This window comes from Panicum virgatum, chromosome 7K, assembly GCF_016808335.1.
Source record: "Panicum virgatum strain AP13 chromosome 7K, P.virgatum_v5, whole genome shotgun sequence".
NCBI classification, from domain to species: Eukaryota; Viridiplantae; Streptophyta; class Magnoliopsida; order Poales; family Poaceae; genus Panicum; species Panicum virgatum.
This window is the reverse complement of record NC_053142.1, coordinates 3,979,100-3,992,447: the sequence shown is the minus strand read 5'-3', so window position 1 is coordinate 3,992,447 and position 13,348 is coordinate 3,979,100. Positions and strand designations below refer to the sequence as shown.

Sequence of the window (13,348 nt, the reverse complement as noted above, 5' to 3'; positions counted from 1 at the left end):
CCGGTGAACTCTAGCGATGTCGTGGGCTCTCCACCATGGAACCCACCTCCTCCTTCTCCTCGCACAGAGCTTCTGTCGTGGTACGACGACGGCGGCAAATTGTTGGGTTACAGCGACCCCGCCTGCTATACACCATCCCCCGTCACCAGTGGTACGGAGAACCTCCACGGCCTCTTGTCCGGCTCCACCATCCCCTCTAGCCTCGACGACCGCTTCTCCTGGTGGGACACGACGGCAACGTCAAGGATGAGGGCCTCCCCAACCGCCTCCTACCCGTCAACTCCGGCGAGTCGTCGGGAGACACCTCCACCAACACCAAGGGTGGCAGTACTCCAGGATCATCCTTGGAGCCTCATCGGCCGATTCTCCACCGAACAGCCTGGGCGACAGTGGCGAAATCAACAGTAGCTATTAGGGCTAGTAGCAGCACCCAAAGCCGATAGCGATGAGTAAATCATCACGGCTTATGTAAATTATCTGCAAAATATCAATATAAGATACTTCCCAATAAGATATCATCTTGTTTTATTTTTGTTGTCATCATCATTTTTTTTGGTCCGATGACAACGCATCGGACTTACCCAGGCATCTGCAAAAGAACCACCATGCCAAGATCCAAGAGTCGATCACCCCTGGCCTCTGCATCGGCTGATGTTAGGAACACTCATCCTTATCCTTTCACGCCGATAACCTATCGGCTCGGAGCACGAGGGTTCAGTCTTAAAGCCACAACTCGAACCTTTTGCGACCCACTAAACCAAAAACTCCGCCTTCCATTTCGGCGTGTCGAGCAAACCCCCCTTCTCACTCCAAGAAATGAACAGCGCACCTGCAAAGGATTCTGCTGCTCTACTCGGACCAAATCAGATGGCGTCCACCATCAGTTCTGAATCTTCAAAGAATCCGCAACAATTTCTCGGCCTAAAGGTAAGACTTTGGCCTCTCCTTTTCTTCTTCAGATTTGGGGATAAAAGACTGTAGCATTCAAACCTCGCGCTTTTCGTGAATTTTCAGGCGAGTGACATACTAATCCCCAAATCTCCCACTTCCAATCTCTTAGTTTGGGTCTTCGATCCTTTGAACCGCCTCTGGATCTAATCTCTGCCGAACTGCAGCGGATTCCATTTATTGCTCAGACACCAGATCCGAACCTTTGGACCGACCAATTTAAGGGCTTGGCCATTCCCCATGGAAAATTGGGTAAATTGGTACAAGCGCGTAGCCAAATACTATGTGGCCGATTGGCAAAACATAGGGATAGCCGATGCCCTCTCTTTAACCCTTTCTCCCATAGAGAAAAATGAAAATCTTCAAAGATCCATCGGCTATTTTTGGTCGGATACCCTGAACTATTTCATGTTCGGTCGTGGACCCATGACCCCGACTCTGATGGATGTAGTCATGATTGTAGGTCTGGACATCCATTCCACTTGCCCATCTTCCTTTGCCCTGACAGAGTGCAGCCACAAAATAGTCGACAAGGCCACAGCGCGCAACTGGGGCCAATACATCGAGTACCATCATAAACTGAAAGGAACCGTCGACCATCGGGAGCACACTGCATTCCTGAATCTTTGGCTTGACCACTTCCTTTTCTGTGGCTCCTCCTTGGCACCCACGAAAAATTATCTTCATTTAGCAAATGCTATGGCTGATGGAAAATGCCTGGCACTAGGAAAACTCTTTCTGGGTGCTCTATATCGCCACTTATCTTTAAACAACACCCGGCTACTGTCAGGCGATCGCATCAAGGCCGGAGGATCATGGTGGTTCCTGCAACTCTGGTGTCAGCTGTACTTTTCTCCAAGTATTCCTAACTTCCCACACTTGGTGACCCTTTCCTTTCCTGATCCTGATGGCAAGCTCATCCGGTGCACCTCCTATGGGCAAGCTTTATATCGGCTCCCTGTTAGTAGGCCAGATGAAGAGGAAACAGCTAAATAGTTCAAGTTATTTTATCATGATAGAACCCAGGTTTCCTTCTCTACCTATTCTGAATCCGAAGTTTTTTGAAAACCCCTCTTTCTTCAGATTAGACGCCTTTGCCAATGATGATGGCACACGAGCGCAATTTTATAGTCCGAAGACTTAACATGCAAGCTAGCAAACCCTAACCTAAACACATGGAAAAACTAATCTATCTCTAACGAAGACAGATAAAAGAGCCCATCGGCTCTTGGCATGGACCGCAATCGCCTCTTCCTTGGACGATCCGATTCGGCCCAGCAGACTCTCTTGGCCCATCTCAATCTTGGTCAAATTCCGGTGGTAACACCTTGGGGAACTACTTGTCCATGTAGGATAGAGCCTGACAGGTGAAACTTTCCCTACAAATTAAACTCCTAGGGAATGATTCTTCACCAACAATTTCCAGCACAATCGTAGGGCACATGTCAAATTCCTTCCTAGAAATAGTTCCTGACAAATTGCCTATAGGCAACACAACATTTCCCTAGTATTTTTCCGGTCTTTCCATATGATTACATTTCAAAATGTAGGAAACTCAGGGTGCTCTAATAGTGTTTTAAAACATGAAAAAGAAAAAAAAATCCCTTCAGACCAGCTTCGAGGTTCGCGTGGTTAGCAGGATTGAATCACAGGTTGCTTGCTCCTTTTGCCAAGAAATGTATTCTAATCCTTAGCTTGCACTAACAGCAACTTATATTCTGTCCCTAACAGGGTCTCATATAATTTACTTTTTGCATGTTATATATGTTAGTGTCTTGCCGTCGCCCATGACTACAGAATCACAGAACCAGTCCATCACCTAAGCCGTAAGGAGGGAACAAAAACGGCGAAGCCATATGGAGAGCGCAGCTGCTGGCACGACGACCAATGTGCCGCCTGAAGAACGCTGGCTGCCGGAAGCCAGGATTAACCACGTCATTGTACTGCGGTGGGCGTTCATTGACAAGGCAATCAGCGGCATGGGGAAGCTGGCACTCGCTTGGGCCACCACCGTTCTGCTCGGTGGATTCTCCACGCTGTTGAAGCAGAAGGACTTCTTGTTCGTCACCATCATCACCTTCTTAGAAGCCACCAGGTTAGGCATACGCAAAATTAATTCATGATCCTTGCATCCCTATGTATGCGTTATCTTTTAAGTAAAATTGTTATTCCTTAACGTGAAAACAAGTCATGTCACAATCACTGAGCAGATCATGTGTACCACGTAGACCCGCTCATCAAGTTCTAATGAACCCTTGCCTGGAAAGTACCGCGCACCTTTGGTTGTTCTGAGATATGCAAGCTGCCTAGAATGCCTTTAATTACCATGACACGAAAGAAGCATATAAGTTTAGAGTTGAAAAAAAATATGAGAGATGAAAAAGCTAAAATTATAAGAGTATCTTCTCTCCCTTTCCCACACAACCAGTCACATTAGAAATCTGGATCAGCCGCCGCCGCTCCCTCTTATAGCGCCCACTACTACAAAAACGTTGATTTGTCCCGGTTGGGAAACCGCTGTTGTCCCGGTTTCCCAACCGGGAACGCCTGTCAGGGACAAAAGGGGGTGCCCTTTTGTCCCGGGTGTGGCAACACCAACCGGGACAAAAGGTGCAGCCAGCGCCCACGTGGCTGGCGCACCCTTTTGTCCCGATTGGTGTTACCAACCGGGACAAAAGGTCTCTTTTTTTTATGTTTTTCTTTTCTCAATTCTTTTCCTATTTCAATTATACTTTTGCATTTCAATTAAACTTATGTATTGGAATTCAGTGTGTATGATCTCCACTAATATATACATATATATAGTTACTTATATAATATTTGTCCTAGATAGTTTTCATATATAAATTAATTCACTTATATATATATATGTCTACACATATCTATACATGTGAATTCCTTTACATATGAAAATGTCTAGGACCAATATTATATAAATATATATATATACACATATATATTATTGGAGTGCTTATATATATAATACATACATACTCCATCATATTTGCATAGGTATATTCGTTCTTAATTACATAGTAGAATTCGCCTTTTGGAAATTTAATACATACATACATACTCATAAATAGAAATTTAATACATAGACACACATATATATTTACATAGTTATATTCGTTCTTAATTACATATATACGCGTATATTGTCATATTTGCTGTGATTGTCAATATTAGATATTCCATCATAGTAGAATTCGCCTTTTGGATCGAGGACTTGCTCAACAATAAATCCGGAGAATTGTTCTTGAATCGCCATAATATTTTCCTCCGGTATGAGTTTATCGCGCATCTCCCCGACCTATGGAAAAAGGGGATAATTAATTTCGACTAATTAAAATACGAGTTCAAATATTAACATGTTTTTTTACTTACTTCCTCCTCCCAATCTGTCCAGCCCTTTGGAGGACCTACCAGACCATGGATGTTCTCGCATACATAGTATGTGCACAATACAGTGCCTGGTTTCTGCCTCATACACTTTAAGAGAGAAGAAATTATAAGGTATTTACATGAATATATAATAAAACTAATGAATCGTGCAACGAATCATCCAAGCGCGTACCGGAAAATCTGTCTTGATCTTCAATTCCTTGTCAAATTTGCCTGGATGATTTTTAGCGAATACTTTCCAAACCCTGTGCATGATTAGAACAATTATAGTCAAGTAACAAAGCGATTCAAATTATCGGTCATGGACGGAGTAGTGGTAGAATTACTTTTTCATCATGTTAAGAAGATTTTCGTATTGTTCTGGAGGTCTCCTCAATGAGTCCATAACCACGAGTAGGCTCTTCTCGGGAATTATGACAATTAGGACAAAGTGTTCACTGCAAGATTATACGGAGGCAGTTCTTGGTAGTTAAGGTTTAAACAATTCGATTATAGAATAGAAAGAGTTAGACGGAAGGAATCACTCACGCAAAGTTGTAAGGAAACAATATCCTTTGCTTGTTGTGATGAACGCTTATGTACTTGAACAAGTTTTGGAATATGTCATCGGGATTGTCACGTAGAAGCCTCCAATTACAAGTAATTGGGTCGATGAAGCCGAGGTGAGAGTATCCCTTTCTTCTGCAAGTATGTATCTCCATTCTACATGATACCGAATAAATCAAGAGATCAGTATGTTGAGATCATGCAAAACAATACGTAAGGAGAGTAAAATACTTACAGAACCCACAAGCCGACCATAGAGATGTCGAGGGCCTCTTGATGGAATAGTTGGTAAATTTCTTCCCAGTTTATCCATATAATGGCCTCCCCCCGTAAGAAATCGTCATCCTTAATCTTTGCACCCTGCATGAAGATGCAATCGGCCATCGCACGCATGTAGTGCTGGTGCAGCTTATACATTTGCGTTGGAAGCACAGACACTACTTCAAGGGGTACAAGAGTTTTGCCGATCTCAAACGTCCATTTGACGACCACATCGGCCTTTGGAATATCTTCTCCCCCTGCAATCTGAGCGGCCGTCAGGTTTGATTCTTTCAGAAATGTAACAAAGTCTTGTTCTTGCGTCGTCTGTCCCACTACGAGAGGCTCTATTGATTGTTTCTTTTGGGCTCCGAGCTGTGGAACGTCGGACGACGACGACTTTGATTGTCTCTTCTTTTTCTCAGTAGTTTTGATAATTGTGCGTTCGTAGTCTGAAGGGGGGTCTCTCGGAATGAATTTTCTCTTATTTGCTTCGCACATTCCCTTAAAAAATTTCAAATCTATCGGATTTATGACTTTCTCGGGCTCCGGCTTCGGCTTCGGCTTGAAGTGCTCTTTAACTCTTTCTTGAGTTATCCGATCGCATTCTTCAAGACTCATGTCCCAGGGTTTAATAGGAGCCTCCTTGGTTTTCTTCTTATTTTCCTTCTTCTTTGGAGGCTCCCTAGCCGGTACAGCTACCTTCTTTGCCGGTGGCCGTTTCTGCTTCTTTGCCGGCGGCGGAGGGGGTGACCATGGAGGCGACGGTGACGCTTGAGTGTTCATCGGCGCATGAGATGATGGTGATGGAGAATGTGCCGGTGAACCTTGCCGAGACAGTGCTGCTCTTGGGGAGTTTTGCGGAGATGCTGGTCTTGGAGAGGCATGCTGAGATGCCGGTCTTGGTGTTTGATCATCCGACTTTAGGACAATGTAGCGTTTATCCCATAGGATGTAGCCATGAATGGCTTCTGCTAGTGTCCTCTCCCCCATTGCCTCCAGGAATATCAAGCTCGAGCGTCTCCCAACCCTGGCACACCTGCTCCATGCCAACTCTTGTGTATCTAGGCGGAATTTGCTGCCCGTGGTACACGTCGCCTGGTTCGGTTGGCATGGCGGTACCGTACGCAACAGTGAACATTAAGTTGGCAAAGAGGAGGTATTTTCTTATGCTCGCGATTTGATTCTTCGCGTGGTTAGCAGGATTGAATCACAAGTTGCTTGCTCCTTTTGCCTAGAAATGTATTCTAATCCTTAGCTTGCACTAACAGCAAAGTCTTTATAGTTCTCTGCGAAAGGGGCAGTCCTTCCGTACACCATTGTTTGGACTTCTCATGTAAGATTGTCCTTTGGAATCGTACGGTTTCTCTTCAAACACTCATAGGTCAGCTTCGACCAGAAGTGATATGTAAATCATGTCTTCGTTGTCGGATGGCTAAACGTGGTAGCTTCTCGAAAGTAAAGAATTACACACCCCAGTTTTAGAAGGTATATAAGCCCCATTAGAAGAATTATGTAGGCATCACTTCCAAAAACAGGAGAATGTTCCCGTAATTAATGTCAGAGATGACAACATCAATCAATGAATGAAGTAAAATATGACAAAATATATTTCATAGAGTATCTAACGATGCTCATTTTATATCATGAATATTATTGGTCTTTTCTATAGTCTTGGCCAAACTTAGAATAACTTGACTTTAGAAAAAAATCAGAAATGCTTATATATATATATATATATTTGTGGACGAAGGTTGTAGCTAATCAAAGATAAACTCACTCGTAAGTAGCTCTCACTGTGCCACTGCGCTAGAATTGGAGATGGATGAAAGATGATGACGATCATAATATAATGTCTTCAAAACAGAACACTTACGATTAATAGGAAAAGGTTCATCATGCGGGTTGGTAAAGGTTGGTTACATTCAGAACTCACAATTGTGTGCCCACCGTTACGCCCTGAGATATGCAAAGTCGCGTATATTCTGTCCCTAACAGGGTCTAATATAATTTACCTTTTGCATGTTATATATGTTAGTGTCTTGCCGTCGCCCATGACTACAGAATCACAGAACCAGTCCATCACCTAAGCCGTAAGGAGGGAACAAAAACGACGAAGCCATATGGAAAGTGCAGCTGCTGGCACGACGTCCAATGTGCCGCCTGAAGAACGCCGGCTGCCGGAAGCCAGGATTAACCACGTCATTATACTGCGGTCGGCGTTCATTGACAAGGCAATCAGCGGCATGGGGAAGCTGGCACTCGCTTGGGCCACCACCGTTCTGCTCGGTGGATTCTCCACGCTGTTGAAGCAGAAGGACTTCTTGTTCGTCATCATCATCACCTTCTTAAAAGCCACCAGGTTAGGCATACGCAAAATTAATTCATGATCCTTACATCCCTATGTATGCGTTATCTTTTAAGTAAAATTGTTATTCCTTAACGTGAAAACAAGTCATGTCACAATCACTGAGCAGATCATGTGTAGCACGTAGACCCGCTCATCAAGTTCTAATGAACCCTTGCCTGGAAAGTACCGCGCACCTTTGGTTGTTCTGAGATATGCAAGCTGCCTAGAATGCCTTTAATTACCATCGACACGAAAGAAGCATATAAGTTTAGAGTTTGAAAAAAAATATGAGAGACGAAAAAGCTAAAATTATAAGAGTATCTTCTCTCCCTTTCCCCACACAACCACTCACATTAGAAATCTACATCAGCCGCCGCCGCTCCCTCTCGTAGCGCCATCGTCTCAACATGCCCCAGCCATGATCGTCGAAGAGGGTTGTGGGTTGTGGTAGAGGCGGCAACCTCATGCCCCAACTCTGCGTTGGGGCTACAGAGCTCATTCGTCCCTCATTTCAATACTGACCGGAGGCCTCATTGAGGTGGGCTGGGGGGGCGCTCGATCCTGCGGGTGTTGCTGACGGCGTAGTAGGGATGCTGCACGAGCAGGTGCATCAGCTCTCTGTGCCTCGTGGTCATCCAGTACCGCATCACGGACGTCGAACACATCTTGTCTCTCTGATAGTCCATAGTCCTGTCCGATTTCTCCTCCGTTTTATTTTCCAATCCAATTTCTCCGTTCTCAGCAGCAGCACGAGCACACATCCTGCCGAGTACGTGATGGTGGGTGAGTACCGCTAGTAGTGATTCGTGGGAATCTCCGTTTAGAGATTCGGCCTAGGGTGTGACACGCAATAGAATTCTTCCCGATGAGAGATGAGATGGACAGAGTGGTTTAGACTTTAGACAGGTTCAAGACGCCCGAAGATGTAAGACCCTATGTCCTGTATGTGTGATCATTCTTTGTTCGTCCTTCTCCTCTGAAGTTGATGGGTCTCAAAGGATCTGATCCCTTTACATGTCTTACTATTTTTCTACTATAGCCTGTCTGTGGCTTGGTGAGCACACCTCTCCATCGGTGTGAATGCCCGCCCGCGGAGGGGGGCACCGTCTTACTGTCGTAGCCTGTAGGGTTATCAGGGGAGACCGTCGGTGGGACCCTCCCAGACACTCCCGGGGTGACCCTCCGGGATGCTCTGGGACGTCCCCGACTTATCCCGGGCTAGTGGCTGTCCCCACCCCGGATCCGCAACTTGCGCTGCATCGAGGTGGTCTTGACACGTCGTGCGGTGGCAGGTGCGGGCCACGCCCCACCATCCACCGCCAGTCGATGGGACATGGCTCAGATGTCCGTCCCCCGAGCCGGCTTTCCTGCCGTCTGCAGGCACGGCTCCTCCGTAATCATGGTGTTTTATGGGAAAGTCGCGCTCCCCTCAGGCTCCGTGTTGGTACAGCAGTGCGGCGCCCATAAATGACCCGAGCCGCCACCTGGTAAAAACTTCTTTTACCGGACGGCTTCCTTCGAGGGGAAGGAAGTCCTCCCCCCAATCTTCCCTACGGACACTGCGCCAGGGCCATGTGGAGGAGAGGGACCCGCACGTCAGGTGGGACGGGCGGGGCCCCCGTCCCTCGTGGGCTTTGGCTCTCCATCCTTCCCGCGCCCACCTGACGGGCTGGGCCCATTAGCCTTGATTTTGTCCAGGGTTAGGGACACCCCGTTCGCCTGGCAACCTCGAAAGAGTGCGCAGTAGGGGCATCTGGGTGGCTACGTCTGCATCAAGGGGGCATGTTACTATGCAGCATGCGACGGATAGGGGAGTGTGAATGGGAGCATGGGCACTGCATCGGTTGAGAATAGGGTTGCCGGTTGCGGGAGAGGGAGCTCGGGGCCTCGGGCGTGGGGTGTTATGGCAGGCGAGCCCAAATGTCAAGTCTCGTCATAAACATAGACAAGTAGCATAAAAAAACTGACCCTCCCGATGTCTCCCGATGTCAGTTTCAGAGCGCAGCTAAATCAAGGGTTAATTGGATCCACGCCATTAAAATTTTCCAAGTTCTCTGATTTGCCATTACAATTCACATGTTCCGAGCGATGCCATTACAATTCGTTCGAATCCTGAAACATGTTATTTTATACATCTTCAACGATCTCGAGCCTGCATGCAGGCGTCCGTATTACTGTACAATGCCCCTCTATGATCCTCTCACTCCACTCACTGACATCCGGACCCACATGTAATCCCCTTTCTCTATCCTTTCTTATCCTCTCCACTACTCTTCTTTATGTGGCGACCATGTCCGTGCACTTAATTATTTTCATCTTGTTTAATTTTAATATAAATGCAAATCTCTGTTTAAATCTTGTTATGCGACACTCTCACTTGGCTGCAAATTAAACTAATAAAGTGCGCTCTTTATTTGCAAATGGCAGTCTTTTCAGCAGTGCTGTGGATGTAGAGGATACGTTCATCCTCAACGCCCCGGAAGCTGTGACAGCACAGGCCGAGAAATTCGAGGCCATGGAGCATGGAAGCTGGGAAAGACACCGCACCAACCCGGAGCGAGGAACCGCAGGCCTCGGGGCGGCGACCGAATCATTACTAACGTCCAGGCGCTGCTACACCTGCTGGATCTTCTTCGTATTGATCCTCTTGTCGGGCTTCACCTTGGCACAGTTCGCCACGGGCTTCACCTCCATCGTCCTGGCCGCACTGCGCCTGAGCCGGCAGGACTACGTCGAGACGGCGCACCAAGGCAGCAGCGACCACAAGAGCATCAGGGGGTCCCTGAACCTGTTCTACGGGCTTGTGCTCGCGCAGGGCCTGTCCTCCTTACTCGCCTACACCATGATCGCCACCGATGTCCAGCAGGTGTTGAAGCTCAGCATGACATACCAGCTCGGCTCTTCAGGGGTGCAGATAATCAAACGCTACATGCTCGACACCTACATGAAATGTTCCGGTGGGAGCGTGCGTGAAGCCATGAACATGGACATGGTCAGCTTCGCAATGGAGATGGTAAGGTCCAACTCAGTGGCCGACCGTCTCGTCGGCGTCCGGATTCTCGACCGCATCCTCAGTGTGCACAAGTACAGAGGGTTGGCGCTGATGAGGCTTCGGGCTTCCTCCGACACGGTGGCGACTGTGGTCAGTATGCTAGGACTGAAGAACAAGACGAGGGAGGAAGAGAACACTCGAGGGTATGCAGCCAACGTGGTGTTGTGGCTCTCTCCGGACCTCCTAGTTGAGAGCTTCCCAGGAGCGTTGCATATGGTGTCCTCGTTGCTTACTTTGAAGACGACGACCACGGCCATGGCCCAGAGAAGTCCCCAACAAAGCTCCAGCAATGTCAGCATCGAGCTCACATGGCTCGGTGTGAAAATCCTCAATACTATCATGGACAATCCAGACAACTGTAAGAAGGTGACGGATGCCGATGACCACGTGATGTCAAGCATTGTGGACCTTACAGAAGCTGTTAGTGATGACGGCAGCTCAATCTCATGGTCTCCAGTAATAGAAGAAATCATTGAGGAGGCAGTTCAGGTGTTGCACAAGCTGGTCAGAACTACCGGTGATGCCGGGAGGGTGCTTAGGTGCAAAACCTCCGAGAACCTCTATGTTCTCAGGAACATCAGAAAGATACTAGAACATCCTAACAGCCATACAAAGCTACTCACTGAAGCAATTGGAGTTGTTGCCTGCTTAGCTTTGGATGAGACAGGAAAGGAAGAGATTGGGAGTTCGCCTCGAGTAGTTAAGAAGCTTGTTTCATTCCTTGTTGCTGAACGTGCTGCAACTCCATCTAACAGAGTAGAACTAGCTAAGTCTGCTGTTGAAGCATTAGTTATGCTTACCGTGGACAGCACAAGCATTGCCTGGAGGATCCTGGAAGAACTGAAGCCTGAAAACGTACAGCAACTTGTGGAGATGCTCTCTTCGGACTCTACAGAGCTCAGAACTATGGTTGCAAAACTCTTGGGGAGTTTACGTGTGAACTCTAAACCGGAGCATGCTCATTGTAATAGGACAATCGACAGCCAGCTACCTCTGGTAAATTCACATGCATCTTTGCTTTTTCTTTTGGTGAATGCGTGCAACTATATATACACTAAGGTCTATGCACACTGCTTTATCCTTAAATTTCTTATGTTGGATTGCTCCTTCGTTCGACTATTTAGGAACATTTATAGTACTCTTACAATTTCTTCGTTCGACTATTTAGGAACATTTATAGTACTCTTACAATTTGTCATCACAAACAGCTGCTGAAAACAATCAATGTAGAAGTGGAGAAAATAGAGGCTCCGGTGGTATCTGCTGGAGAACTACATGCCCATGATGTATGGAAGTTACATATATATCCTTCATCTTTTTAGCTGTCCCTTAGTTAACTACATGGTTTTTTTATTGACACGAACCCTAAACGTACACTACACGTATGCAGAATTTGGAAGAATGGAGAACCAAGCAGGGCGCACTACTGGAGAGCATTGTCGGTCTCAGTGTTCAGATCTGCAAATCCATTCAGGCAAGTGATTTTGCCGACGCCCTCCGGAATGAAAACCTCGCAGTGGAAGTGTTCATGCCGAAGCTTTAAAGGATCCTTGATCTGTACAAGTCACCAGACACTGAGTTCCCAGGTATACGGCGAGTTACAGTGGAACTAATCATTTGGATGGTGCAGAGCAACAGCAGCTACGTCGAGGTTTTCTTTCAGCATCAAGTTGATAAGGCGGTAAAAGAAGTTGCAGAAACGGAAACGAGACTTGAAATGTTCGAGATGTTTTGCTGTGGCATTGGAGTCGTTAAGCACGGCGATTCCATTTCTTCTCTAGTTGCTTCTGCAGCTTTTGCTCGAGCTAGCACTGGTAGCGTGTTACAAGACCAAGTGCCCGCTGAGCATACAGTACCAATTTCTTAGTTGCAGGCATCCGTTGCTATCTCCTAGCATGCATGATATGCTACCTATTTAATTGTTCCGGTATATGTATCTTTGTTTGGGTGATTTGATGTTCTGAACTGAATATAAGTATATAACCGGTTGTCCATCATACATTCGCATGGGCTAGAATCATGTGAGCCTTTTCTAGCTGGGCTGCTACTTTCAAGGTAGACTTCTCCAACTTTCTGATGTTCCGGTTGTTAACTTGATTATCACATTTATGTTGCGGTATGAGTCGATCAAAAGGCTATGCAAATGCTATCTATATTAATTTTTTTTATTTTTCTATTCGGGAACATATCAGGTGCAAATTATGCAAACATCAATCTGAGCCACCAGATCTTTATCCTAAGAGTTTGTTGTAAAAACTCCCAGTTCACTTTATCATATGCCTTCTCGAAGTCAAAGTTTTAAAATGATTCCACTGTAGTTCTCTCTTAATCTCATGTAGAGTTTCATGTAAGATGGCCACTCCCTCCATTTTATGTCGTCTAGATAAAAAGGCAGTTTGAGTAGGTCTAATAACCCTATTTGCCACTGCAGTGACTCTATTAGCCAAAACTTTAGTAAAAATTTTAAAGCTAACATTTAACATGCAAATAGGTCTATGCTATTGGATCATCCTATCATCTTGCAATTTTGGTAATAGAGTGACTACACCAAAGTTCAAGCTATACAAAGCTAATTCTCCTGTGTGGAAGTCTTTGAACATGGCCATTAGGTCATCTTTTATTAGACTCCAAAAAACCTAATAGAACTCCGCTGGAAAGCCATCAAGCCCAGGTGCCTTATTGTGCTTCATTTGAAATATAGCCTCCCTCACCTCCTTTTCTATGAATTCATCTATCAGAAACCTTGTTCTCCTCCTCAGATACCCGTGGGACATCAGTTACCTCAGTCT

At 46.1% G+C, this 13,348-nt stretch overlaps 1 protein-coding gene and 1 pseudogene across 1 annotated transcript in view; both read left to right on the top strand.

Annotated features, from left to right (window-relative positions):
• Positions 1-2,754: 2,754 nt before the first annotated feature.
• LOC120639612 overlaps positions 2,755-13,348 on the top strand; it is a 51,718-nt gene continuing 41,124 nt past the window's right edge. The window contains exon 1 of the mRNA XM_039915478.1: positions 2,755-3,043. Coding sequence (XP_039771412.1) covers positions 2,805-3,043 — 239 coding nt within the window. The 5' untranslated portion in view covers positions 2,755-2,804. The remainder of the gene's footprint in view (positions 3,044-13,348) is intronic.
• Positions 6,892-12,556, top strand: LOC120639611 (annotated as a pseudogene).